Source organism: Onychomys torridus, chromosome 4 (genome assembly GCF_903995425.1).
Source record: "Onychomys torridus chromosome 4, mOncTor1.1, whole genome shotgun sequence".
In the NCBI taxonomy this organism is placed as follows: domain Eukaryota; kingdom Metazoa; phylum Chordata; class Mammalia; order Rodentia; family Cricetidae; genus Onychomys; species Onychomys torridus.
Genome location: NC_050446.1, coordinates 54,763,626 through 54,790,490, shown reverse-complemented (window position 1 = coordinate 54,790,490; position 26,865 = coordinate 54,763,626). Strand labels below are relative to the sequence as shown.

The 26,865-nt window shown below is 42.7% G+C and overlaps 1 protein-coding gene across 3 annotated transcripts in view; it reads left to right on the top strand.

Moving 5' to 3' along the window:
* Nucleotides 1-26,865, top strand: part of Znf385b (zinc finger protein 385B) — a 391,103-nt gene that overhangs the window by 80,774 nt on the left and 283,464 nt on the right. Inside the window, exons 2-4 of one of the 3 annotated variants that reach the window (XM_036186187.1) lie at nucleotides 14,353-14,504; nucleotides 15,181-15,504; nucleotides 21,525-21,533. In XM_036186187.1, the coding sequence (XP_036042080.1) occupies nucleotides 15,183-15,504; nucleotides 21,525-21,533 (331 nt within the window). In that variant the 5' untranslated portion in view covers nucleotides 14,353-14,504; nucleotides 15,181-15,182. The remainder of the gene's footprint in view (nucleotides 1-14,352; nucleotides 14,505-15,180; nucleotides 15,505-21,524; nucleotides 21,534-26,865) is intronic. The other 2 variants (XM_036186183.1, XM_036186184.1) reach the window with 2 other exon arrangements.

Here is a 26,865-nt window from a genome sequence, read left to right as displayed (position 1 = left end):
TTGTAAAATGTAGCCATTAGTCCCTCAAGTAAATCATGTGATAAGGTTTGTTTCTTCATGTAAGTGTAGAGAAGTGCATATGAGCAGCCTAGCAGGACTTCCTGTTTTCAACAGCTTAGCTACTCTGTAATGGTCTCAAGGTACAAAGGAGTGTGTTGTGAGCATAGGTGACCATTCGCTGCATTTACCCTGAGGCGGGTTACATCTAGCACTCTGGCATTGTAGCATTTTTTTTTTTTTTTTCTGGGCAAAGGTGTCCTGATTTAACCTACTAGTCAAATAACAAGCTTATATAAATTTTATTGCTTTTTTTTTTTTTTTTTTACTACAAATGCCACACCAATATATTGCCCAAAAAAACAGTTTCCTTTGTGAACAAATTATTGTAAATTAGAACAGTTCAAGTGTTTCTAAATGTTCCTTTTACCCACAAAACCCTCTTGATGGGTTAGAAAGAACAGTCTTTGGTGATGCTGGGTTAAAAAAAAAATTCCTGACTGAGAGAAACGGTCCAATGGGGAAGCTGCCCACAGTCAGGAGTGAGTCCAGTCCTTGCAGTGACCTGAATGAAATCATTACTGCTTTTATGTTTTTATAGCTCAAGGACAACTTTATTTGAGTTTGAGAGAAAAACGGGGCAGGCAAGCTGTAAATCTCAGAAGCTGCTAGGAAGAGGAGGATAGAGGAGAGGAAGAGGAGGATGGAGGAGAGGAAGAGGAGGATGGAGGAGAGGAAGAGGAGGATGGAGGAGAGGAAGAGGGGATGGAGGAGGAAGAGGAGGATGGAGGAGAGGAAGAGGAGGATGGAGGAGAGGAAGAGGATAGAGGAGAGGAAGAGGATGGAGGAGAGGAAGAGGGGGATAGAGGAGAGGAAGAGGAGGATGGAGGAGAGGAAGAGGGGGATGGAGGAGAGGAAGAGGGGATGGAGGAGAGGAAGAGGGGGATGGAGGAGAGGAAGAGGAGGATGGAGAAGAGGAAGATGGAGGAGAGGAAGATGGAGGAGAGGAAGAGGGAGATGGAGGAGAGGAAGAGGAGGATGGAGGAGAGGAAGAGGGGGATGGAGGAGAGGAAGAGGGAGATGGAGGAGAGGAAGAAGGGGATGGAGGAGAGGAAGAGGAGGATGGGGAGAGGAAGAAGGGAATGGAGGAGAGGAAGTAGGAGAGTTATTTCTTAAGAAAACAAGCAGACTCAGCTGAAGTCTTCGAGCAGCTACAGGGCAACGCTGGAGGGACCCTTCAGAGAGTGAGCAAAGCAGCCCAGGGTTAGGAAAAGCTTGAGCAAGCTTTTAGATAGTGTTTCAAAATTAGATAAAGAGAAGAAAAAGAAAAACTATGCTAGGTTCTGGGTGGCAGATCTGGGTTCAGGCAGCATTAAGTTCAGGCTCTTGTCCTGGGACAAAGGCCTGCGTGGTGCTGTAATGGTCAGACAGGGAAATAGAGACAGTAGGAGTGGATAGTGAGCTAAAGGAAAGCCCCCCTACAGCTCCAACCCGCACTTCTTTGATGAACGCTGCTGTCTCATGTGGAGCCAGCTGTTGACTTTGCCGTTCTCTCTTCCATGTATAGGAAGTTCCTGTCAAGCGAGACTGCTTATTCCCACTTGTGCAGAAACTTAGAGTGGTCCAGGGCAGGAGCAGGGCTGCCATGCCTGCCCTTGCAGAGGTCATCATGTTCACTAATTTTTAAGTTCCCTCTCCTGGGCTTCGTCTCTGTCCTATGTGGCACAGATTTAGAAGGCAGGTTACAACACAGATGGGATCTAGACATCCTTGCCACAAAGAGGATTGATTATGTGTCCCCCTTGGTGGTGTACTTGTTCAGAGAAGAGGAAATCCCACAGGGCCCCACCCTTAGACAGAGACCTGCAGGCAACTAAGGAATGCTCACAGCAAGAGAAGTCTCCCAGGGATGAGCCTCCTAATTGATTATCCAGTACCAAGTGCTCAGCCCAGAAGTCTTATCCATACAGGTAACACTAAATGGACTGAGGAGATTGCATTTATATATTTATGTGCTTATATATGTAAGAACAGCAATTAAAGAAAAAGAGGCCATATATTTGAGAGGGATCAAGGCAGGTACATGGAAGGGTCTAGAAGGAGGAAAGGGAAGAGGGCAAGTCATATAATTACATTTTAATTAAAAATAAAAATTCAAAAAAGAGGACTATGTAGTCCAGTCCATAACATCTCTTATAGCTGGAGGGGTACCTAATGTATGTTTTAATTGAATATAAAAAGCCAAATATTGAAACCAGTGTTTGGCAGGAATGGATCTTAATCTATCATTAATATAACTCTTGATATATAGAAGTGAAAAGCCATATCGTAGTCTATGTATAAGTGTATTTACTTACCTCCTTAGGGTAATCATTTTGAGTTAGCAAAACTGGTCTTTTGCCTTTGATTCATCTCACAAAGATGAGAATTCCCAAATAGTATTCTTTTTCTAGGAAAGTTCATAGTACGATAAAATTAAATAAATAAAAATTAAATGTAGTACTTGAAGATTATTTAATATCATGAAAGCTGGCATATCACATAATTCTCTAAAGATTATAATTACGGTACAATTTAATTTCTATCCTAAAATCATTTAACTAGTTTTAAATATTTGTATTTCAAAATAAATATATTTTCTATATCTACCTAGCTAGGACTATGTAGATGTCAGTCTGTTCCTCTATTTCACTGAACATTTCATTAATCGTCCCTTATTTAACAGCTTTCAAAACCAACACTTTTATTGCAGCATGTTCTGCTGGCACTAGGAAGCACCCATGCTTCTTTCTACTGATCCACTGAATGTACTAAACATATAAGAAAGCCTTTAATCCCATCACTCAGAAAGTTGACTCAGGAAGATTGCAAGTCTGAGGCCAGCCTGGGCTACAAACTGAGACCCGTTTCTAACAAGAATTTAGAAGATATTATCAGTCCTTGCTTTATCCAAAGTTGAAACTGATATTCTGACATTAAGACTAAGTTGCATTCTCACTGTTAATGTTGTTAAGCTGTCTGAATCAAATCTGAAATTTGATGGCCTTTGGCCACTTTGAAGATCAAGGGTTCCAGAAAAGACATCTGTTTATAAACACATTCAACTTTTAGGCCTTTTGAAAGTCAAGACCAAATTCACTGGCAGCTTTTGAGCCAAGCTAAACTGTATTTGAATTATAGCACTTACTTGGTCTTATAGAATACCTTTCAGTGCCAGACGTCTGATTGGCTTTCTGTCTGTAACAACTAGTGAGAATACAGTTTGTTTTCTGTATACTTAGATAATCAACTGTCACTCCCTGTTTGTCCACAACATCATAAAAGTATTCAAATGCAGATCTAGGTATGTAGCCCAGAGATGGAGCTCTTGTCCAGCATGATACAGCTCCAGATTCAATCCTCAGCACCACAATAAACACATACATAAATAAATTTAAATTCCGACTTGATGCAGGAATGTGAATATTTTATCAGAGTTTGGAGGACCCTTGAGTTTTTATTGTACAGTTATCCAGTGCTCTCAGCAGACTGGTCATGAACTACTGTCTCCCTCCTTTGTAGGCATCCATTAGTCCATTGCTGCTGCTCCCCAACACATGGCCTTCACCGCAGTTGCCACCCCAGACTTGCACAGTGACAAGATCATCTGTAAGGTTTCAGTGTCTTCACTGATGAGTGAGAGATGTATTTTTTAAAGGTTTTGTTTTTTATATTTAAATAGGTTGTGTGTGTGTGTGTGTGTGTGTGTGTATATGTATGCACATGTGAGTGCAGGTGCTGATGGAGGCCAGAATATGGCATCAGATTCCCTGGAGTTGGAGTTCAGGTTGTTGTGAGCCACTAGACAAGTGTGTGCTGAGAACCACACTCAGGTTATCTGCAAAAGCATTGTGCAGAACTGCTAACCACTGAACCACCTCTTTAGTCCTAGAGATATTTTGAAAAGGGACAGGAGAATACTGGTGGAAAAGTAAACACTGTTCCTAGACAGAGCTTCCTTGAGTTCCGGTACCATAGCCTCCAGAGGTGTCCTCATTGTGAAAGTTTTCTCTGCTTGGTCTCGGGCCTGTCACCATGGGTTAGCGGTCAGTTTCTCTCCTCATTTCAGGAATATCTGGACCATAGCCTTCCTGCTCCTCTAGGCTCATCCCTCTGTTCCCCATGTCTGTCAATGTTTGGGAAGACAGACAGTGGAAATATCTCTTCTTTTCTAAACATATCCACAGAAATATGGTTGGCCCCTTTTTGTGGCCATTAGGACAATTTCAGGGGAAAAAAGCTTGCCACAAAATTGAGCTTCTTTATCCAACATATGGGCCATTAAGTGGTCTATTTTGGGCTGAGCCTCAGTAGTCCCAAGCCATGCTTCTTTTTATTGTAAGGTGTTTCTGCATCATCCCTTTCTGCCTGGTCACCACTAATCTCCTAAAGTAATGGTGGAAATACATTCACCTCCCAGAACATAAAATCTTTCAAGAACCAGAGAATTTAAATCCACTGAGAAGAAATAAAAATACTTTATGAAAGAAAATACCATTTTCAGAGCTGCAACTGTGCCATGGTGAGAACACCTTTTGAACAGTTGTGGGAGGCAGGTTGACGTCCTTGGAACCATTAACTTCACAGTGTCCATTACAGAGGATTCCGAGTCTGTGCTCTCTCTCACTCACATACCGCAAAAGCCTCTAAGATGTTTTCCCTCAACTGAAGGATGCGTGTGCCCCCAACACTAACTTAAAACTTTTCCACAAAGGGAAGAAACTACTGGACGCAGTGCAGTGCCATCCTTCTCATCCAGCTCTCCACACCAGCATCTTTTGGGATCCCAATGAGTCCAGAGCTCCCTGCTATCACTTACTTCACCAGCACGCTCAGTAAAGCTAGAGTGAGGAGGCAGAGTGCTCTACAGTCACACCGCTGGACGAGGCAGCAGAGTAGCTGAGGTTTACTAGGGCTCCCTTCTGCTTATTTTGTGTGTGTCGTCTTTGTGCCGGAGGAAGTTGAGCCTAGGACCTTGCACATGCTAGGGGATCATTCTGTGAACTTTATCATCCCCATCTCTGAATTCTTTTTTATTTTAATTCTCCCGAGTTTTTACTTTAGACATTTTTTTTTTCCCATAGCCACATGGCAGGCACAGCTTATTATTAACAGACAGTGTTGGATGAATGTGAAATTGGATTAAATCAAGTTTAGCCTCCCATATTGAGTTCCTGTTATGAAATAAATATGGAACCATACAACAGAATGAACACTGTCTTCTGACTTATTTATTTTCTCCAAAATTGATAACCTGGACATCAACTTGTTGACTTTAAGTTTCAAAAGTCAGTATTAGGTGCTTGCAACCCAAGGAACTGAGTAAAATTCTGTGTCAGAGTCTATCTGACATGTTCTTCTCCTTTGTATTTTCATCTCCACAGAGTTTGCCTAAATTCCCCATGGCACTTAGTGTCTTATTTCCTGTTAAACGAACCAAGGTGGAGGATTGAGGCTCTGTGGACATGGATGTAAATGTGACATTGCAAGAGTTGGGCTTCCCACAACAGAAGTAATTCAAGCTTTGTGTTCATACCTACTGAATTTGGTTACTATGTTCACAGTGAGTGCCCCCACATACCTTAAACAGGCACCCACAACACTGTTCATTTATTCAGCCCGCATTAAGTGCCTTTTTGTACTAACTGTAATCATGGATGCTAAGGGTACCCAGAAGATAAGCAAGACATTTTTTTTCTTACAGAGATGGCTTTATTATGTTGAGAAAGTTCTTTTTTTTTTTTTTATTCTTCTCTCACTTATTCCGATTTCAATTTCCCTTCCCTCCACTCCTCCCAGTCCCTTCCCCAAATCCCCCTTCCCCAGATACACTCCTCTGTTTCTCTTCAGAAAAGGGAATGTCCCTGTGGTAGGATAGTGCATCCTTTGGGTATATGCCCAGGAGTGGTATAGGTGGGTCTTAAGGTAGAGTGATTCCAAATTTTCTTAGGAACCAATGTATTGATTTCCAAAGTGACTTTACAAGTTTGCGCTCCCACCAGCAATGGAGGAGTGTTCCCCTTGCTCCACATCCTCACCAGCATGAGCTGTCATTTGTGGTTTTGGTAAGAGTCATTCTGACAGGTGTAAGATGAAACCTAGATGTCATTTGATTTGCATTTTCCTGATGGCTAAGGATGTTGAACAATTCAGCCATTTGAAATTCCTCTGTTGAGAATTCTGTTTAGATCTGTATACCGTTTTTCAAAATGGATTATTTGGTTTGTTGATGTCTGCTTTAGTTCTATTAACTAATATTAATTCTTTGGAAATTAGCCCTCTGTCAGATGTGGAGTTAGTGAAAAATCTTTCCCTATTCTGTAGGCTGCCATTTTGTCCTATTGATGGTGTCCTTTGACTTACAGAAGGTTATCAGTTTCATGTCCCCATTTATTAATTGTGGATCTTAGTGCCTGTTCTATTGGTGTTCTGTTCAGGAAGTTCTCTCCTGTGCCAATGAGTTCAAGGCTATTCCTCACCTTCTCTTCTATCAGGTTCAGTGTAACTGGATTTATGTTGAGGTCTTTGGTCCACTTAGACTTGAGTTTTTGTGCAGGGTGATGGATAGGGATGCATTTGCATTCTTCTACATGAAGATATCAAGTTAGACCAGAACGATTTATTGAAGATGCTTTCTTTATTCCATTGTATATTTCTGGCTTCTTTATCAAAAATCATGTGTCCATAGATGTGTGGATTTATGTCTGGATCTTCAGTTTGATTTCCCCTGCCTGTTTTTATGCCAATATCATGCAGTTTTTATTACTAACTCTGTAGTAGAGCTTGAGATCAGAGAGATGGTGATACCTCTGGTGGTTCTTTTATAGCTGTCCTGGTTTTTTTTTTTTTTTTTTTCCATGTGAAGCTGAGTGTTGTTCTTTTAATTTCTGTAAAGAATTGTGCTGGGCGGTGGTGGCGCATACCTGTAATCCCAGCACTTGGGAGGCAGAGGCAAGTGGATGTCTTGTTCTTGATTTTAATGGGATTGCTTTGAGTTTCTCTTTATTTAATTTGATGTTGGCTATGGGCTTAATGTAAATTGCCTTTAGTATGTTTAGATATGTCCCTTCTATCACTGATCTCTCCAGGACTTATCATGAAGGGGTTTTAAATCTTGTCAAAGGGTTTTTCAGTATCTAATGAGATGATCATGTGGCTTTAAATTTTTCAATTTGTTTATATGGAGGATTATATTAACAGATTTTCATATGCTGAATCATCCCTGCACCTCTGGGATGAAGCCCATGGTGGATAGTGATGTGTTCTTGGATTTGGTTTGTGAGTATTTAATTATTTTTTATTGATGTTCATGAGAGAAATTGGTCTGTAATGCTCTTTCCTTGTTGAATTTTTTGTGGATTGTGTATCAGCGTGACTGGCCTCATTAAATGAATTTGGCAGTGTTATTTCTGTTTCTGTTTTGTGAAATAATTTGAGGAGTATTGGCATTAGCACTTCTTTGAAAGTCTGGCAGAATTCTGTACTAAAACGGTCTGGCCCTGGGCTTGGCTTTGTTGTTGTTGTTTGGGAGACTTTTAATGACTGCTTCAATTTCCTTGGGGGTTATAGGTCTATTTAAATTGTTTATCTGATCTTGATTTAACGTTGGTAAATGGTATCTATCAAGAAAATGTGTTCTTTTTCCAGTTTTGTGCAGTGTAGGTTTTTAAAGTATGACCCAACGAATCTTTGGATTTCCTTGGTGTCTGTTGCTACGTCCCCCTTTTCATTTCTGATTTTGATAGTCTCTCTCTGTGTATTTTAGTTAGTTTGGATAAAGATTTTTTTTTTTTTTCTTGAAGAACTAACTCTTGGTTTCATTGATTCTTTGTATTGTTTTCGTTGTTTCTATTTTATTGATTTTAGCCCTCAGTTTGATCATTTCTTGCCATCTATTACTCTTGGATGTGTTTGCTTCTTTTTGTTCTAGAGCTTTCAGGCATGCTGTTAAGTCTCTAGTATGAGATCTCTCCAGTTTATTTAGGCACTTAATGCTATATACTTTCCTCTTAGGATCACGTTGTGTCCTGTAAGTTTGCGTATGGTGTGTATTCATTTTCAGTGAATGCTTTGCAGCATTTAATTTCTTTCTGCCTTGGCCCAGTAGTCATTCAGTAGAGAGCTGTTCACTTTCCATGAGTTTGTAGGCTTTCTGTGGTTTCTGTTGTTGATGATAGTAGTTTTGATCTGTGGTGTTCTGACAGGATGCAGGAATTCTTTCAGGTTTCTTGTATCTGTTGAGACTTGCTTTGTGACTGAGTATGTTGTCAATTTTGGAGATTGTTCCATGAGATGCTGAGAAGAAGCTATATTCTTTTGTGTTTAGGTGAAATATTCTGAAGATATATTAGGTCCATTTGGATCATAACATCTGCTAATTCCGGTATTTCTCTGTTCAGTTTTTGTCTGGATGACTTGTCTATTGATGAGTGGGGTTTCAAAGGCTCACACTATTAATGTGTGAGGGTCGATGTGTGACTTAAGCTTTAGTAATATTTCTTTTACAAATGTGGGTGCCCTTGCTTTGTGGGGCATAGATGTTCAGAATTGAAACATCTTCTTGGTGGATTTTCCCTTTGATGAGTACGAAGTGTCCTTCCCTGTCTCTTTTGATTAACTTTGGTTTGAAGTTGGTTTTTAGATATTAGAATGGCTATACCAGCTTGCTTCTTAGATTCTTTGCTTGGTAAATCTTTTTTCAACCCTTTACTCCGAGATAATAGCTGTCTTTGATGTTGAAGTGTGTTTCTTGTATGTAGCAGAAGGCTAGGTCCAGTCTGTATCTTTTTATTGGGGGAATTCAGTTCATTGATATTGAGAGATACTAATGACCAGTGATTGTTAGTTCCTGTTATTTTGTTTTTGTTGTTTATGGTGGTGGTGGTGGTGATGTGTGTTTACACACACACACACACACACACACACACACACACACACACACACACGCATGCACGCACGCACACACTTCCCTTCTTTTGTTTTTGGTGGTATAAGATTATTTATTTCCTGTGTTTTCATGGGTGTGGTTAACCTCATTGGGTTGGACTTTCTTTTTTTCTTTTTGCTTTTCTTCTTTTTCCAACCACAGATTTCTCTTTCATCCCTCCTCTTGCTCCCCCTTCCTGGACCACCTCCTATCCCCTCCTCCAAGAGGGTAAGACCTCCCATGGGGAGTCAGCAAAGCATGGTATATTCAGTTGAGGCATAACCAAGCCCCTCCTCCCTGAATCAAGGGTGAGCAATGCCTCTGACCCTAGATAAGGGGCTCCAGAAAGCCAGCTCATGCACCAGGGATGATCCTGATCCCATTGCCAGGGTCCCCTCAAACAGACCAAGCTACACAACTGTCTCCCATATGCAGAGGGCCTAGTCCAGTCCTATGCTGGTTCCATAGCTGTTGGTCCAAAGTTCATGAGTTCCTATGAGCTTGGTTCATTTGTCTCTGTAGATGTCCTCATCATGATTTTAAGCCCCCTTACTCATATAATGGAATTTTATTTCTAGTAGGACTGGATTTGTAGATAGATATTGTTTGAATTTGACTTTATAATAGAATATCTTGTTTTTTCATCTATTGTGATTGTAAATTTTTCTGGGTATAGTTTAGTAGTCTGGGCTGGCACCTGTGGTCTCCTAGAGTCTGCAGGACATCTGTCCAGGCCCTTCTGGCTTTTAGAGTCTCCACTGAGAAATTGGGTGTAATTCTAATGTTTTATTATGTGACAAGGAGCCTTTTTTTTTTCTATTCCAGTTTGTTTGGTATTCTGTATTATTCTTGAACATTTATAGGTATCTCCTTCTTTAGGTTAGGTAAATTTCCTTCTGTGATCTTGTTGAAAATGTTTTCTGGGTCTTTGGGATTCTTCTCCTTCTTCTATTCCTGTTATTCTTAGGTTTGGTCTTTTCATGGTGCCCCAGATTTCCTGGATGTTTTGTGTGAGGAATATTTTAGATTTAGCTTTTCCTTTGACTGATGTATCCATTTCTTTTACCATGTCTTCAAAACCCGAGGTGCTCTCTTGTATTCTCCTGGTGATGCTTCTGCCTGTTGTTCTTGTTTGCCTACCTAGATTCTCCATCTCCAGGATTCCCTTAGTTTGTGTTTTCTCCATTGCTTCTATTTCCATTTTCAAGTCTTGAACAGTTTCGTTTGTTTCCTTCAACTGTCCGTTTTTTCTTGGCCTTCTTTAAGGGATTTATTCATTTCCTCTGATTTTGTTTGTATTTTTCTTGATTTTTTTTTTTGAGAGATTTATTCATTTCCTCTTCAAGGACCTCTGTCCCCTTCGTTGGTTTTAAGGTCTGTTTCTTGTGTTTCAGCTGTGTTGGAAATTCCAGTGCTTGCTGTAGTAGGACAGCTGGGTTCAGGTGGGGACATACTGTCCTGACTGTTGTTGATTGTGCTCTTAGGATGGTGACCAGGCGTCTGAGCTTGTGATGATTATAGGTCTAGGTTCTGCTTTCTGAGTTTGTCTTTGTTGGATAGGTGTTTTTGTTCTTCGGTTTCTGTTTCCTCTTTGCTTTTCTGGTCTGTGTGGCCTGGAGTTCTGGCAGCCAGCATGTCGTCGGGTCCAGCAGGGGAGTCTCTGCTTGAGTTAGGGACTGAGGCATGGTGAGGAGGAGGAGGGGAGGAAGGCTTGGCCATGGTGTGTTGGGGCCGGCACTGAGAGAGTGGAGGAGGTCCATGAGAGGGCAGCCTATCTGGAGTTCTGGTGGCTAGTGTGGCATCTGGTCTGGCAGGAATCTCCACCTGAATTCACCGACATGTTCTTCTGGGTGGTGTGATCTGTACTTCTGGCTGATGTGGCCTCCAAGAAGGTTTTTTTTTTTTGTTTTTTTTTGTTTGTTTGTTTTTTTAGTCTTCAGGGGGCCTTGAAATCTAGTAAGGGATGAAAAATGAGTTCCCAGAAAGCTTACTGCAACCTTGTACTTCCCTCTTCTGCCGTCTCTGTCAGACTGGCATGCTCTACCAGTATCTGCTATTGCTTCCTCGTGCCCAGCCTCCTGTCTGTCCAATAATCAACATGTACTGAGTGAGGAGGTAAGCAAAATGATGGACACAGCGTAAGCCAAGATTAATAGTTAAAGCGTTCACAGAAGAGCTGTGTGTGTGCAGGATTTGTGAATAAAGCATTTGGGAGTGCAGAGGTAGGGGAGAGACCCTGATAAGGGGAGCCTCTAGAGGACTCTAGGTAACAGCTGACTAGGCTGTGGCAATGGGGGAATATACACAGATGCTTTTCAAAAGGTGGGATGTTGTCAGAGGGTTTCCTGTGTCCAGCGGTTGGGACAAATCTCTCCAACTCATGTCCCCCAAGTAAACACACAGAGGCTTATATTAATTATAACTGCATGGCCATGGCTCAAGCCTTTTGCCAGCTAGCTCTTATATCTTAAATTAGCCCATAACTATGATCGCCACATGTTCCGTGGCTTTACCTCTGTCCCATTACATGTTGCTCCTTGGGCGGGTCGCTGGCGTCTCTCCCCGCCTTCTTCCTGTCTCTCACTCTGAATTTCCCTCCTGCCTCTAAGTTGCCTTGCTATAGGCCAAATGGCTCTATTTATCAACCAATTAGAGGAATGCATGTTCACAGCATAGAGAAAGACATTCCCCCATCAGTGGGACATGGCCATGCTGTGTGTCACAGCAACATTTGCCTCTGAAGCAGCCTCCAACCCCTTTCAAGTTATCATAAAAACCACTGACTGGCTGTGCATGTGGGACTGGTCACAAAGATAAGATTTTACCTTAGAAAAGCTCACCCTGTCAGTCATTGGTCACCTCTTGGTCATTTAAAATCCCTCATTCTGGTCCATGCTGATAATCCAGTTTGGGCTCTTCAGTTCATTTTCCCAAAGGCCCACTCACAGACGTACCTTCTCATTCTGTAACCTGCATCAGAACAGGATCTTCTCTCATGGAGGCTGAAGTGTGGGCCATCTCACAAAGTAACGCAAGAAGAGCATAGAACACTTTGTCTACTGGATTCTCCTTGTCCTGTCCCCCAGAGACAACTTCTGGTTCACCTAAAGCAGCATGCTGCTTACTGCTGTCAAAAATCTGCAGCCCTGAAGGGCTGTCTGTCCCATGCATACAAAATACGACATCTAAGATAGTCTGATTAAAAAAAACATTAAAGTAGCAAGTGGGATTTTTCTCTCTTCTTCCACTTAGATCAACTGTTAACCTTACCCTTATGCAGAAAGTTGACATTATAAACACCATCACTCCATACGTGGTGTAAGCCTGGGCATTATATCATTTTGGACCCAATGTGGATATTGAGACTCTGATATTTGTCACCTCTAGGTCCTTTCCCAAGACTTCTGTAACTAAATATACTCTGTTTACAAGTGGTGTTAGTGAGTACCAGCTTTATTTTCCCTAAGAAGCCAAGGAAGTGTGGTGAATGAAATCAGATCTTAGACTGATACCTAGGAGTTGGTGAACATCATTTAAGGCATCATACCCTTGCTAGAGTGGCCCATAGATGTGGTTCTGGGGCTTGAAAGATCCCTTGGGTGAGTAGCTCTGGGAAAAGGTACAAACTTTCCAGGCTCCCAATTTCCTACTTAGACTATGCATGGGTCAAACCAATGTAAATTTTAACTTCTTTTTGTGACCAATTACAGTAGCCACAAAAGCAGAGGCAGATGGTTTACCTTTTATAATAATAATTTTAAAAAGGCATTGTTTTACTATCAGATTTAAAGGGGGAATAATATGACAGACATCTTGCTTCTATGAAACACCATGTTCATTTACAACATGGGCAAGGCCAGAGACCCTAAGATGGGTCACATTTTCAGATGAAAGTGTCAACAGCCTGTAGGGGACTCAAGGGTCTTCATAGTTGCTTAAGTGGGATCCAGTGATGCAGTAAGGTCTGGTGACTGGTCCAGCTTGTAGGGGTTCACAGGTCCCAGTTTTCTTCTTTGCTGTGGCTTCGTGTTCCCACCAGGGTGCAACACTGATTAGTTCATTACAAACTGTTTATCAATTTAGCTCATTCAGCAGTTCTTACCTTTGGATATTTGGAGACAAGGCTGTGGTAATGTTTGAATATAACTGTCATATGGCACTTATCTTCTGAAGTGTGATATGTTTTGGATTTGAAGTATAAAAACAAAAATGTTTATATATGTGGAATTCAAATCATATTTTAATAAGAATTCTTTTTTTTTTTTCCAGATTGGCTATGGGAATTGCTTACTTGTTATTTATTTTTTTGGTTATAGGAGAGGCATGTGACATTTCATGTGTAGAGGTGGTAGTCAGTTCTCCCCTTCCAACATGTAGGTCCTGGTAATTGAACCCAGGTCGTCAGGCTTGGGACCAGGGCCTTTACTTGCTGAGTCATTTTATCAGCCTACTTGTGTAGATTTAAAGGGAGAAAACTGAATAAGCTGAAAGGGTGAGAGTCCTTTAAAATGGTGGCCCCAGGTAAGATACTGTGTGGGCTGAGTATCTTTTATGCACCAAGTAAGGAGACGTGAACTGTCCTCACAGCTGGGTACATGAGTAACAGGAAGACAGATTTGGCATACCGCATGTGGAATCAACACCTGTCTTTGTAGTCACACCCTATCTGAATTTTCATTATTCATCTTGGGAACACCCACTTGTGAACTTGTGTTTTGTTTCTCCTTCCTTTCCAGAAAGCCTAAAGCCAGCTTGGATGAAACGGTCGCTCAAAGCGGATAATATGTTTTAATCCCCTGGGTTTATTCTGTACACAAAAACTCATCACAAGTCAGTGTGGGTCCCGATGATTCTTTTATATGGCTTTTTCATCCTTCTCAGCCAGTAGTTTGTCCTTGTTTTTCTTTTCCTTTTCGTGTTTTGAGATGAGGTTTGGTGCCCATCCTGGCTTTGAACTTGAAATTCTCCTTCCTTAATCTCTGGAGTGTGGGAGTGCAGTGCATGGCTCTGGTCTTCTCCAAGAGTGACTTTCTCCTCATCCAACCCAAGAAACAAAACACTGACACACACGGATAGCATGAAAAAGCCAGTCACTCTGGGCTCAATGGAAATGAACACTTAACCTATTCACAAGCAGAACCAAGCCACAAATACATAAAAAGGCAAGGTAACTTTTGCTCACTGAGGGTCTCAAGGAAGGTACTGAAAAGTTCCTTTTTAAATCCATTAGGAGGGGCACCATTCTTCTTGATTCTGTTATCGGGCAACTGAAAGAAAAGATCAGCGTCTAAAAATATGATTATATTAGAGTCTGTTTTACTCTTTTAACATATGTACCCATTGACTGTAATATTGTATTTCTTTTTGTTGTTGTTGTTGTTGTATTTCAGATGCTCTTCATTTCAAGCTTATGGAAGATTACATTGATATTTATGGGCTAATCTGGAAATTTACAAACAGTTTGTTTCACTACATCTACATGAAAATATGTGCAAATTCCAGATGGCTGACTTGTAAAGGGGCTTTTAGAACATAATTCAGTGTAAGTTGTGGCCATACTGTGTTTTAATCTTTGTCCACCCTAGTTCTTGCATGTGTCTGTTTGCATGTGTGCAGGGTGTGTGTGTGTGTGTGTGTGTGTGTGTGTGTGTGTGTGTGTGTGTGTACTTTATATTTTATGTTCATTTTTGTCTTAACAGGTTATTTGGAACAGTTGCGGTTTCAAACATTCCTTTCCTTTTTGAACAGATATTTACATGCCTCCTATGTAAAAGGTTCAGTTCTGGGCTCTGAAGGACCCAGAGACGAGGTTGCTGTCCTCGCAGGGATTATATTTAGTGGAGGAAACAGACATAAGACAAATACATTCCTAGACATGGCATTTACAGTGTGATCGGTGTTGTGGACAACAACCATATGGGCCTCTGGGTACACATGACCTGTCCTTACTCTGAGCTCAGAATGGGTTCCCTGGAGAAGACTACTGCTAGCTAAGATCTTGTGGGTGGGGCAGGAGTTAGGAGGTCAGAAGGAGTGACCGGTGATGGGGAGGGGGTGATAGAAGAGAGGCAGAGGGAGATAGAAAATGCTTCAGATGTGTTGAAGACCACATCTGCTGAACTCAACCATTAAAAGTGAATTATAACAGCACTGGAAGGTGAGAGCACATACAGATTTACAGGACCTTGTGTTTTGTTTTGTTTTGTTTTCTCTTTCAGTTATGAAGTACTCCTTAAGCCCTGACAACCATTGTGAAGATGGAATTATGAATATGGCAACCTTCCTACGGGGCTTTGAAGAAAAGGGGTTAAAGAGCGACAGGCCTGGGGACCAGTTCAGCAAAGAGAAAAAGAAGATTCTCTTCTCCTTTTGTGATGTGTGCAACATCCAGCTAAACTCGGCAGCCCAGGCCCAGGTCCATTATGACGGCAAATCCCATCGAAAGCGGGTAAAGCAGCTGAACGATGGGCAGCCTCCGGCCCCAGCCCAGGGATCAGGGCCACCGCTTGCCAGCCCTTGCCCTGGCACCAACACCAGCACAGGTAGGAAGCAGGCTCCGTGCACCACTGCCTTTTGGAAAACTGGTTCTGTTACAGAAAGGGAAGGTTTTAGAGCAAGGTCTTGGTCATCTTAAAACCACTATTACAATGTCACCTGTTTCTCTAGAGGTGAATTCAGGAAGGAAGATGTTTGTTCACTCTCAGAGAGTTCACACACACACACAGACACACACAGACACACACAGACACACACACACACACACACACACACACACACACACACACACTGGTGCATAGGACCTTGGTCTTACTGTTTCCCCATATTGGGTGAGCTCTTGAATTTGTGTTTTAAATCGATCAGTTGATAACCAGTATTGCCTCCCTCTTCAAAATTAGGCTTTCTTTGTCTCCTTCCTATTGGGTGGTATCCTACTTGATGGCATAAAAAAGCTACAGCTTTATTTATGGCATCCCACAAATCGTTAACCCAGTGCACTAGGCTTGTCTTCCTCTTTTGGAGGGCTGCCTGCAGTGCTGTGGTGACGCTGACAGTGGGAACAGGCTTCTTCCAACCATCACGCCTCTCCTCTGAGCTCCCACCTCTCACCCTTTGGCCAGGAGCGGGCAGAAGTAGAACTTGAGAGTTTTTAGGCCTGCATCTGCCCTGGTGTTTGGACTGCCTTTCACGCCCTTCCCCTTATCCTTGGACAACCTTTCCTCCCTAGCACTGCTCAGCGCTGGCTTCGTCTGCCAGAACCAGGGGGAATTGAGTTTTATTGTTATCTCTAGAGAAGGTTTCCACTCAAGAGGGTTTTCTTCTCTGGCCATCAAAGAGCCACCCCCTCCCCCCCTCAAATGAAGAAGAACGGTTCTCCAACCCATCTGGCAAGTGCTTGTTCATATCATGTGGCAACGACATAAAATGAGATGAAGCAGGAGTGCCAGCTGTTGGTGTATTGATTTTGTATGCTGTGCCCTGATCTACATTGACTACAGTTGGAAATGAATATGTGCTGCAGATAAATAACTTCCATACTTAAAGCTAGATACAACCGTGTTCTTGCCTAGTAATAAGTTTTAACTTCATTAAACTAATTCCCCCTAATCCATGCTCACCACACCGGGATGTAAGATACATGCTTATACTGGTGAAAAATCACTTTCCGTTTCTACTTATTTGTTATAACGATGATTATAATTGTTCGCCAAAGCACGTGGATGCTTGTGTTTTCATGGTAAGAATATGTTAGGTTTAGGCTCAAAATCGGTGTCTCACTTAGAGAGCAATAGCCCAAGTAATGGTCTGGATTACATCTCAGTCCTAATGTCTGTAGTTACCTTAGTAGTTTAAATTATGTAGTTATATAACCTGATGACAGGGGAAAGTTTCTGTCATGGGTGTCACAGCAGGAACTGGTGCATGGCACATGTACAGTTTTTAATGTTTTGAGCCTCTTACTCAGTGAGGACCAAGGCTGACATCAGGTCCCCCCCCCCCCCCCCGAACCCTCCCTTTTCCTCTGTCTTGATCTATCACACTACTGTTTCCTGCTAGGCAGTTGCTCCTTCAACTCTGGTCTCAACCCATAACTTCGCACGTTCGTTTGCTCGGGACTCTTTGATGAGGAAGATTGGGTTCTGTTTATAAAACTTCCCTCTCATTGATCTAAATGAAGATTTAGCTCCATGGCCCCTGGAGCTCAGCGCAGAGCTGGACACAGCCGCTGTCGCTCTGCCTCCTCAGCCCACCATTTAGCTTAGGAGATGGGAACATGGTGAGGATGAAGGCCTGGGGATGCCAGAATGGCAGTGCTCTTCTTAGTTGGTGCCTGTGAGCTCAGCTGTTAATACAGGTCACAGCTGGGCTCCCCCCACGTAGTCCCTTGGTCACTAGGGATCCTTGGTGAGATGGCTGTATCTCCCAGCTTGCCCTCAGCTGGGAGCAAGTTGTACCAATACTCAACTATGTGTGCCTCTGTTTTTTTCTGACTGCTGTAGCCCTGATAAAACTATGCCCTCCATTCTCCTAAGTTCCAATTCGGGGAGCTTGATAACGTATCCAGAGTTCACCTTAAAAACTTGGAATTGTTGGGATCAAGACAGGTAGAATACAGGCTTTGGGGCAATGGGGGCTTCTCTTTCATGTTCTAGTAGCATAGGGAGGCTGGCAATTTCAAGGGCAAATCGTGAACTCAAGGAACAAAATGCCAGTATTTCTGGTTTTATTCAGTACTGCTTCACTTTAGAGAGTATGGAATCTGGTTCCCCACCCTGAAAGTGAAACAAGAAAAGCAAAGGAACATAACACCCACCCCGTGTGCTGGGGTCCTAGCTCTTAAAATAAGACACTCCTTGGAGGTAGAGTCTTTATTGAAATAATTCGGTGAAAATGGAGCCATTAATTCCTTAAAAGTTCAAAATCACTTGCTACCTTGGAGAAAGGAACTTTAATACAGTAGTACCACGCGTCTGTGAGAAGACACAGGAGAAAATAGCTAGCTATAACTTAAGCCTGAAGCAGACCCTCCCTCAGAGAGCCTAGAAGCAGCCAGCCCACACCAGACACCTTGACTGCTGACAGGAAGCAGTGAACTGAGGTTGTTTAAGCCGCTTAGTGTGTGGTATACCAGGAAAGCCCTAGTAGCTTTCACTGTGTTGGTAGGGCTTGTAACCACCTCCTGTTCAAAGAAGACCAAGGGGGTCATAATGATGTCCTCCCACTTGATGACCATTGCTTCAGGAAGTGGCGGCTTCTCTTTCATGTCAGTCTTACAGTGTCGGGACTTGCAGGGTGCTTATTGGGGCCCACAGTCAACTCTACTGAGTGTTTAAAGGGAAACCAACACCAATTTTACACAATCTCTTCCAGAAAATACAGGAGAGAGGAACACTTTGTCACCTTGTATGACCAGCATCACACTGACACCAAAAGCCAACAAAAACAGTATAAAAAAAAGGGAACTATCAGGTAATACCACTTACGCACCTAGAATCAAAATTTCTCAAAATATAAACAATTTTGATGCAGAAATACATAAAAAAATATGATCAAGGGGCTTTGAGGTATATAAATAAAGCTAGCTCAATATGTTAAAAATCAATCGAGAGAATTCAATAGGTCAACAAACTAAATAAGGAAACTCATGCGATTATAGTAATTGATGCATTGCTTTTCTTGGAAAATATTTAATAAATTCCAATACCCATTAGAGTGAATAGAGGATAATTATCTAAATTAATAAGGATAATCTACAAAATGCCTACAGCCTGAGGCCAAAAGATTGAACGTCTAACCTCTGGGACATGGAACAAAATCAAACGCTACTTTATTGCCTTTGTTCCTCACACAGGAGTGGGAGTGCTGGCCTCTGCACCAGAACCCGAACGTGAACGGGGCACACAGACTAGAAAGGAGGAAATGGAAGCACCAGTCTCTCTTTGTAGATGACATGATGACAGGTGCAAAATCTCAAAGAATCTATGAGAGAACTGCCAGAGCTAATACGTGACTTCATCAAGGTTAGCGAAGACTCAGCACACAAAAACCACATAGCACTATTCCAAAACAGCGAATGCAGAGAAACCAAATTTTGGATAATGATAGTAAACTGAAATATTCAGATACATCTTTTAAAAGCATATCAAGATTCTGTATGCTTAAACTTATAAAATATTGAAGAAAGAACCCAAAAACACTAACAGATGGAGGTATATACTATGTTCATGGATTAGAACACTCAACATATTTAAGATGTCAAGTCTCCCTAAATTGAACTGTGTGTTTATAAATTTACTACTAAAATACCGTGAGTGTTTTGAATCAAATATAGACAAGAGCATTCTAAAATCCATTGGAAAAAAAAATCACAAATCCTAGAATAGCTAGAACAATGTTGACAAAGATAAACTGTGAAGAATCTCTACCGAGGAGTAAGGCTGACTGATAGCTGAAGTAATCAAGATAGTGTGACTGTAATGGATAAATAGCCACATAGATCAATGAGAATATATAGAGTGCAGAAATAGCCCATATACTGAACTGATTTTATCTATTCAGTGGTAGGGGAGGGGGCTTGTGCATATGTGTGCAGGTGCAGTTACCACTGAGTGCACATGTGGAGATCAGAGGTCAACACTGGGTGTCTTTCTCTGTTGTTCCTTTCTTATTAGCATGAGGGGTAGTGGGGGGGGGGAATCAGGGTTTCTCAGGGAACCTGGGTCTTACTGGTTCTGATAGACAAACTAGCCAATAAGACTCTGATCCACCTGTCTCACTCCACCCACCCCGGCAGTGAGGTTCCAGATACCACAATACTGAATTCTAAGTGGATAATTAGGATCAGTTTTCATATCTACACATCAAGCACTCACCCTGTGGGCCATTGCCACAGCTCCCATTTAATAACCGTGGAAAAAACATTCCGTGGAGGAAGTACTGCATGGTTCTTAGTCTTGATTAACGGGTGGGACTTAGAGTCACCACCATGGAAGCATATCTCTAGACGTGACTCTGAGGGATCTCTAAATTTGATTTACTGAGCTGAGAATGCCTACCGTAACTGTGGGTGGATACCACTCCATGGGCTGGGTACAAGAGAAGACGTGAGCTAAATGCAGGCATTCATTACTGCATCTATAAACAAGGGGAGAAGAAAACTGCCCATATTTCATAAAATAAATGAATATTACCTCAAAATGGATCATAGCCTTAGCTGTAAATCATAAAGATGAAAGTTAATAGGAAAAAAAATGAGCCCCTCCAGGATGTAGGACAATGCAGAGTTCTGTCTTAAAACCAAATGGATGATTCACAAAATGGAAAATTCATTAATTGGACTGATTCAAACTTTTAACACTTTTGCTTCATGAAACACTGTATGAATATGATGAAAATATAAATTATAAAAGGAAGGAATATTTGAAAACCACACATTTCAAAAACAAAGGACTATATATATCTACAATATATAAAGAGCCCTGGAAACTCAATATTAAAGAATCAAAGAACATAAGTAGAAAAAATTTTTCAAAAAAAGAGTAATTATCCATCAGGGAAATGTGGGTTCCACAATGAGGCTCCATTATATTAACTATCAGAATGTCTAAACAATACTGACAACAGCCACATGTTGGCAAGGATGCTTATTAGTTCACTCATACATCTCAGAGAGTAATGTAAGTGGTCTACTACTATCAGTGCAGGGTTGCTGGTGACCTTCGTATCCGAAAGCTGAGGTATTCTGAGCATGTGCTGGAACGACTCCACACAATCTCTGTCCTTCTGACTATCCTCATTCTCTGAGAACCTGAACACACTAAACTTAAAGCAGTTGATGAGTGAATGGGTGATTATAGACCTCTTACCTGGAGAGCTTGCTCGTGTGCATCTTTCTGGGCTCCAGCTGTGAGGTACTAATTCCATAATTCTCGGCTGAAGCTGGAGATGGTGTAATTGTAAGAGCTTCCAAGATGATGCTGAAGCTGCTGCTGTACGGTTGTGCTGCTGAACCTGGATTTGACCTGTCAAGGATGCTCTGCGCCCAGAACATGAACTTTTAATTTTAGATACACATATAATAAGGCAACTGAGCTGAATGAGGAGAGAAAGATGGGGGCTGGTGTTGGGGACAAGGCACTCACTCTGTGGACTGCTTCCTGATGCAGGTTGGGCGGGGCAGCTGTTGTCACGTTTGTGCCTAGTGGTTGCTAGGGTCTAGCCTGGAAGCTAAGTCACAAACAGGTGATACTTCACTTGCAGCCTGTGTCTGCAGAAGGGCCAGCTCACACCTCACTCTGGTACCCTGATGCTCTTGTCCTCCGAGTCAGAAGCAGGATATTTGCAGGGTAGAGTGACAAATACACATTTTACATTTTGTTCACTGTGTCCTTAAGGAATGTTTGTACCTGCTGTGGAGAACCGTGTTGCCTGGGGTTTGGTAGGAACTGACTTTGCCCTGGGTCTTTTGAGATCTCCGTTTCTTCAGAATGGCCAAGAGTTCACTGCCAGGGAGTGAATTCTGATCTTGCCCTAGGCAACGCTTTGCCACAAGTAATGTTTGAAGATAAGAAAGGTCCGGCTGAGAGCAAGGGGCTTCCACTGTTTGGAGGCAGGAGACACATATCCAGACTGGATGGAAAGTGTGCTAGCGCTGGCGGGTACCCTGGAGAGACTGAAATCATGACATGGACCCTTGACTTCCAGCCTGTGAGGTGGGTGTCCTGGTTTCTTTCGGGTGCTGTGATACAACACTAACCAAAAGCAGCTCAGGGGAGGGAAGGGTTTACTTGGCTACCAGGTTGTAGTCCACCCTCAAGAGATGCCAAAGGTGACACTCAAGGCTCAAGGCAGGCGCCAGAGTCAGGAACTGAAGCAGAGACCTGAGTAAAACCTGGCTGGCTCAGCAGACCAGGCTGACCTGCCCAGGGATGGCACCCACCACCGTGGGCTCGACCATCCTGTATCAACTAGCAATTAAGAGAATGCCTCATAGATATGGCCATAGGCCAATCTGATCTAGGTAGTTCCTCAATTGAAGTTTCCTCTTCCTAGGGGACCCGAAGGTTGTGTCCAGTGAGTGACAGTGTGTGCAGTGTTCCTCTCATTGTGTTTGAGGTAAGCCAGGGCTATGGAGAGCAACCGTTTCCCTGTGACATCACAGAGACTCAAAGCCCGAGACCTTCCAGCAGCCCCGAGTTCTCTCTGTGCTTTCTGGCAAGAAATTAGATACAAAGTAAAGAGCAAAAAGAACCCCGGGCACTTGGTTATCTAACATGGCTTTCCGGTTGTCTACTGACTACAAGGTTAATTTTTCTCTTCTATAACAAATTTGAAAGGAATTTCTCATCCTCATGTAAGGTTGACATGTTAAGGCTAAAGGTAAGTTAGTCATGCAAGGGAAGAGACCCAGAGGGAGCAAAGGCCGTGTTCAGAATCTCGGGTGGAGAGCAAGCTTGGTGTACCCGAAAGATGGAGAAGGACCTGGAACAGAGAGTTCGAAAGAAACAGAAGTTTGGAAGTTTGGGGAGATGGGCTGAAGGGTTTAAAACATTTTTCTTTTCTTCTTAAGTGGTACGGTTTCCACTTAATCCTCATTCTCTGGGTCACAGATAAGAAATGTGTGCCGGGTTTAGGTAGTAGACTCTGCACGTTCACGAGCGGGTGGCCACCAGCGGTGTCCAGTACGTGTCTGGGCGGTTGGTGCCGTCAGTAGCCAGGCTCCTTCTGACCACAGCTTTGTGGAGGTTAAACCTGGCTTCTTCCATAGACAGTATGGACAAGGGAACACTGTAAGGCAGCGAGAGCAGGGGTGAAGCTGCTGGTCCTTCACAGGGAAGCACAGGTTCAAAATGACCCTGCCTACAGCCAAGGGGCACTTTTCCTTTGTCCTTCAGGAGTGCGTGCAAGGGTGTGAGCATATGTGTGCCGTGCATGTGTGTGCGTATGGAGGCCAGAGGCTGTCTTGCTCAATTGTTTTCCACATTACTTTTTGAGGGTCTCTCACTGAAGCTGGAGCCTACTGATTGTCTACCTGGACTGGTCAGGACGTTCCAGGGATCCTCCTGTTTGGGGTTCAGCAATGCTAGGATTGCAGGAGCAGCCTGCCTCACCTGGCCTCTTCAGATTGTCAAACAGGCGCTTTACCCTTGGCTAGACTGAGCCAGCTCTCTAGCCGCCCCAACTTTGAAATTTTAAATTGAGTTTGAGTTTAAGACCTGTATGCTGTGGGTGGCAGGACAAGATAAGAATGCTGAAACTCTGAGGTGCTTTGCAGCGGGGACTTAAGATGATGGAGTGGAGACAAAGAACAAGGATGAGAAGAGGGTTTGCCAGTTGCAACATTGTGAAACTTTGTGTCTGTGCGTCTCCTTGGCCCTCCAGGATCCTTTGAGTGGCTTTTCCTCTCAAACTGTTATTAAACATCGTGTGGGGGTGAGACACTGTAATGGATACTATGTTCATTAAAATATGTGCTGGGGATTGAATGCACAGATCTCTCTCGTCTTGCGTCTCATATATACTTAAGATGCTAAATTTATTCTCAAGTGCATGTTCCCCAGACCTTAAAAAAAAAAAAAAAAAAGCCTTTAGATTTGAAGTTGCAATGACACAGAACGACCACACGATGGTGCCAGAGGTATATAGAAATGAGGGAGCTGCCTCATTCCCACACGTGGGTGGAACTCATATTAATAAGTATGGCAGGCGAAGAACCACACAAAATAATGAGGGTTGTGTGTGGATGTGCACACAGAGGTGGGGACGTGTTCACAGACCTTGTGAGCATTTTTATATGCATTAGCAAAATCTGTAGGGGTGTCAGTTGGGTGTAGTTGGGGAAGGAGGAGGGCAGCTTGTTCTCCAGTTCTCGGGAATGGAAATGGCTCTTTAAACGATCTGTCATCACCCCCTTTGTGGGGAAATGTTACAGGGTGCTGAAAAATTCTAGGTATGCACATGAACGTTAGGGAGGCCAGTACAGCTTAGTGTGACCAGTGTGCACACAGGGCTAGCAGAATCCACTCACACAGGACTGCAAAAGCCTTTGCCTTCTTTCTCTCCCTTTTCCTTTAAAAAATATTTTGACGCGAGTCTCATTGTATATGCCTGGACAACCTCTAACTTTCAATCCTCCTGCCTCCAACTCTCTAGTGTTGTCTTTACAGGTGTGCACTGTACCAATGCACCGTTCTTTTCAGTTATTTTTTATTTCATATACGTATATGAGTGTTATGCCTGCATGTATGTCTTTGCACCTCTTGTGTGCCTAGTGCCCACAGGAGTCACAGGAGGGCACCAGATCCCTTGGAACTGGAGTTACAGATGGCTGTGAGCCACCATCTGGGTGCTGGGAATGGAACCCCGGTCCTCTGGAGGAGCAGCCAGTGTTCTTAACTGCTGAGTCATCTCTCTGGCCCTGCTTTTGATTTTTGACTCAGTGCCAAGATGAAAACATGGTGACTAACTGGAGAAATATCGATGTCATTTTAGTATGAGGAGCTGGCTAAACTAGTTACAATGTACTCAGCCCCAAGCCCCTAAGAGACTTTTTAAAATCTATTTTGTTTGTTTGGTTGTTGTTGTTGTTGGTTTTTGTTTTTCGAGACAGGGTTTCTCTGTGTAGCTTTGAGCCTTTCCTGGATCTCACTCTGGAGACCAGGCTGGCCTTGAACTCACCAAGATCCACCTGCCTCTGCCTCTCGAGTGCTGGGATTAAAGGCGTGCGCCACCTCCTCCACCACCACCGCCCAGCCTTTTTAAAATCTTATTAATAATGATCATGCCATCTTTTTACTGGGCAGAGTTCATGAGTTTTTGTGAAGTAATGGACTTTACAGGGGCAAGGGCCTGGTCTAAATACACACTCTTGGACCTTGGAGAATAGGCATGAGTCTCTGTTCTTGTTTTTTCTAATGAGAGAGCCCAGGAGAGGGAGTTCATGTCTCTTGCTGATGTGAACTCAGAGGGTGACAATGCATCACAGGGAATGTTGCATACTTCTCCAAATCATCGTCTCACCTGTACTGGTGTCTTTGATTTTGAAGTATTTTACAAAGTCCATCCTTCAAGCAGATAAGCTATTGGTGACTCCTATCTGCCTTCCTGGCAGCATTTACCTGAGAATCATACTGAAGAGATCACCAGGACTGAGGCTCGTAGTAATGAGAGTAGTTTGGAAATAGGATGCAGGATGGAGTGGATGCAGGATGGAGTGGTCACTCCAGCAGACACATCACCTTGGAGAGAGCCTTGGCCAATTTGGATGATGTTAGAAATTTAGAACTACCAGTAAGGTTGATTTGAAATCATCATCGAACAGCTCCATGTTCTGTACATGTGGTTAAAATAGTAAACAAAGGTGCTTATTGCCTAAGTATAGAATACTAAGGAATGAATACACACAGGGTTTTAGATTTAAAAAGTCCAAAAAGAATTAAAAGGCATGGTTGGCCCTTTTTCAGCTAAGGGGTTCTACCTAAAGAGCACTTTTGGCTATGAACTTTCAGGAATATTTTATTTTTCAAAAGGTAAGGGCTGGCTAGCTTCCAGTGTTAGTTTTTTAGATTTTTATATAAAATAAATAGCAACACTTTTAAGTGTGAACATCGTCTTAAGCCATTAGAGTGTGGTAGTGAGGGTTTGGAATCATCAAAGGTATTCTCAAAGCCATGATGCCTTCGTGAGAAAGAAATGTTATCACTTCTAAAAGGACCTAGGAAGAAAGACCTTGTGGTAGCTGGCTCAGTGGTGATGTAAAATTGATGAGTTCAGCCTCTGCCATGGGACAACTGTCCTGTTGCCCCGACTGACTCGACTCTTTGCACACCGATATTCTATTTTTCATACCTTAACAGCAGGATGGGAGAGAGCCTGCCTCGGTTAGAAATCCCTACAGCACACTACAGCTGGCTGTGGCATTGGTATGTGGCCTTGGTTTGTCTGGGCGTTGGTTCTTGGGCCAACTGTGAAGTAGGTTATTCTTCTCCACAGATGAGCGTCTGGAGGAGCTGTGCGGGCTAAGTGTTGCATGTTTTATGGGCTGAGTATAACAGCATTCATGTTGTGTTGACCCACTTTATTTCCAGAGGTCACACTCTTAGGAGCCTGCATTGTAAGTCCAAAGACTGTTGGTTTATAGATGCCAGAAGTTCACCTACCCCTGCATGAACATGCCTTAGAAGTATATGTCAAAGAGACTATGACCTTTAGGTAGTAATGTGAACTCAGAGGGTGATGATGCATATTATGATTTTATTCTTCACATGTTCCCAGCATCTGGGAAAGCCATTTACTTTTACAGATTAAAATAACTTTATCAGGCCATCAAAATATCACTTTGGTAGCTAAAGAGACAATTGTAGACTTATTTAAAACACACTGAAGACTTCTAGAAAAATGAAGTTTTCCTCTTCTCTTGTAAAATGACTCTGTGATTACATCCCAGAACTTACGATTAGAGCCCTGCACTCTGAACAGAAACTAGGAAGACATCCTTTTACATCACTGTGCTCTGTGACTTCCCCCGAGAGCAAGCCTTCTTCCCAAAAGGCCATCAGAAGGTGTTTCAAGAGAGTCGCTGTTGTTCTGTAGGATCAAAAGCACAAGTCAAGTTCATGCTTTGCTATGCTAAAGGCATGTACTAGACTTACTTTTCAAAATACATTATTTGGGGGACTGAAGAGATGGCTCAGTGGTTAAGAGCACTGACTGCTCTTCCAGAGGTCCTGAGTTCAATTCCCAGCACCCACATGGTGGCTCACAGCCATCTGTAACTCCATCTCCAGGGGATCTGACACCCTCCTGTGGTCTTCATGGACACTAGGCACACATGTGGTACACAGTCACACATGCAGGCAGAATCCCATATGTGGGAAAAGTAATAAAATAATCTTTAAAATACACTC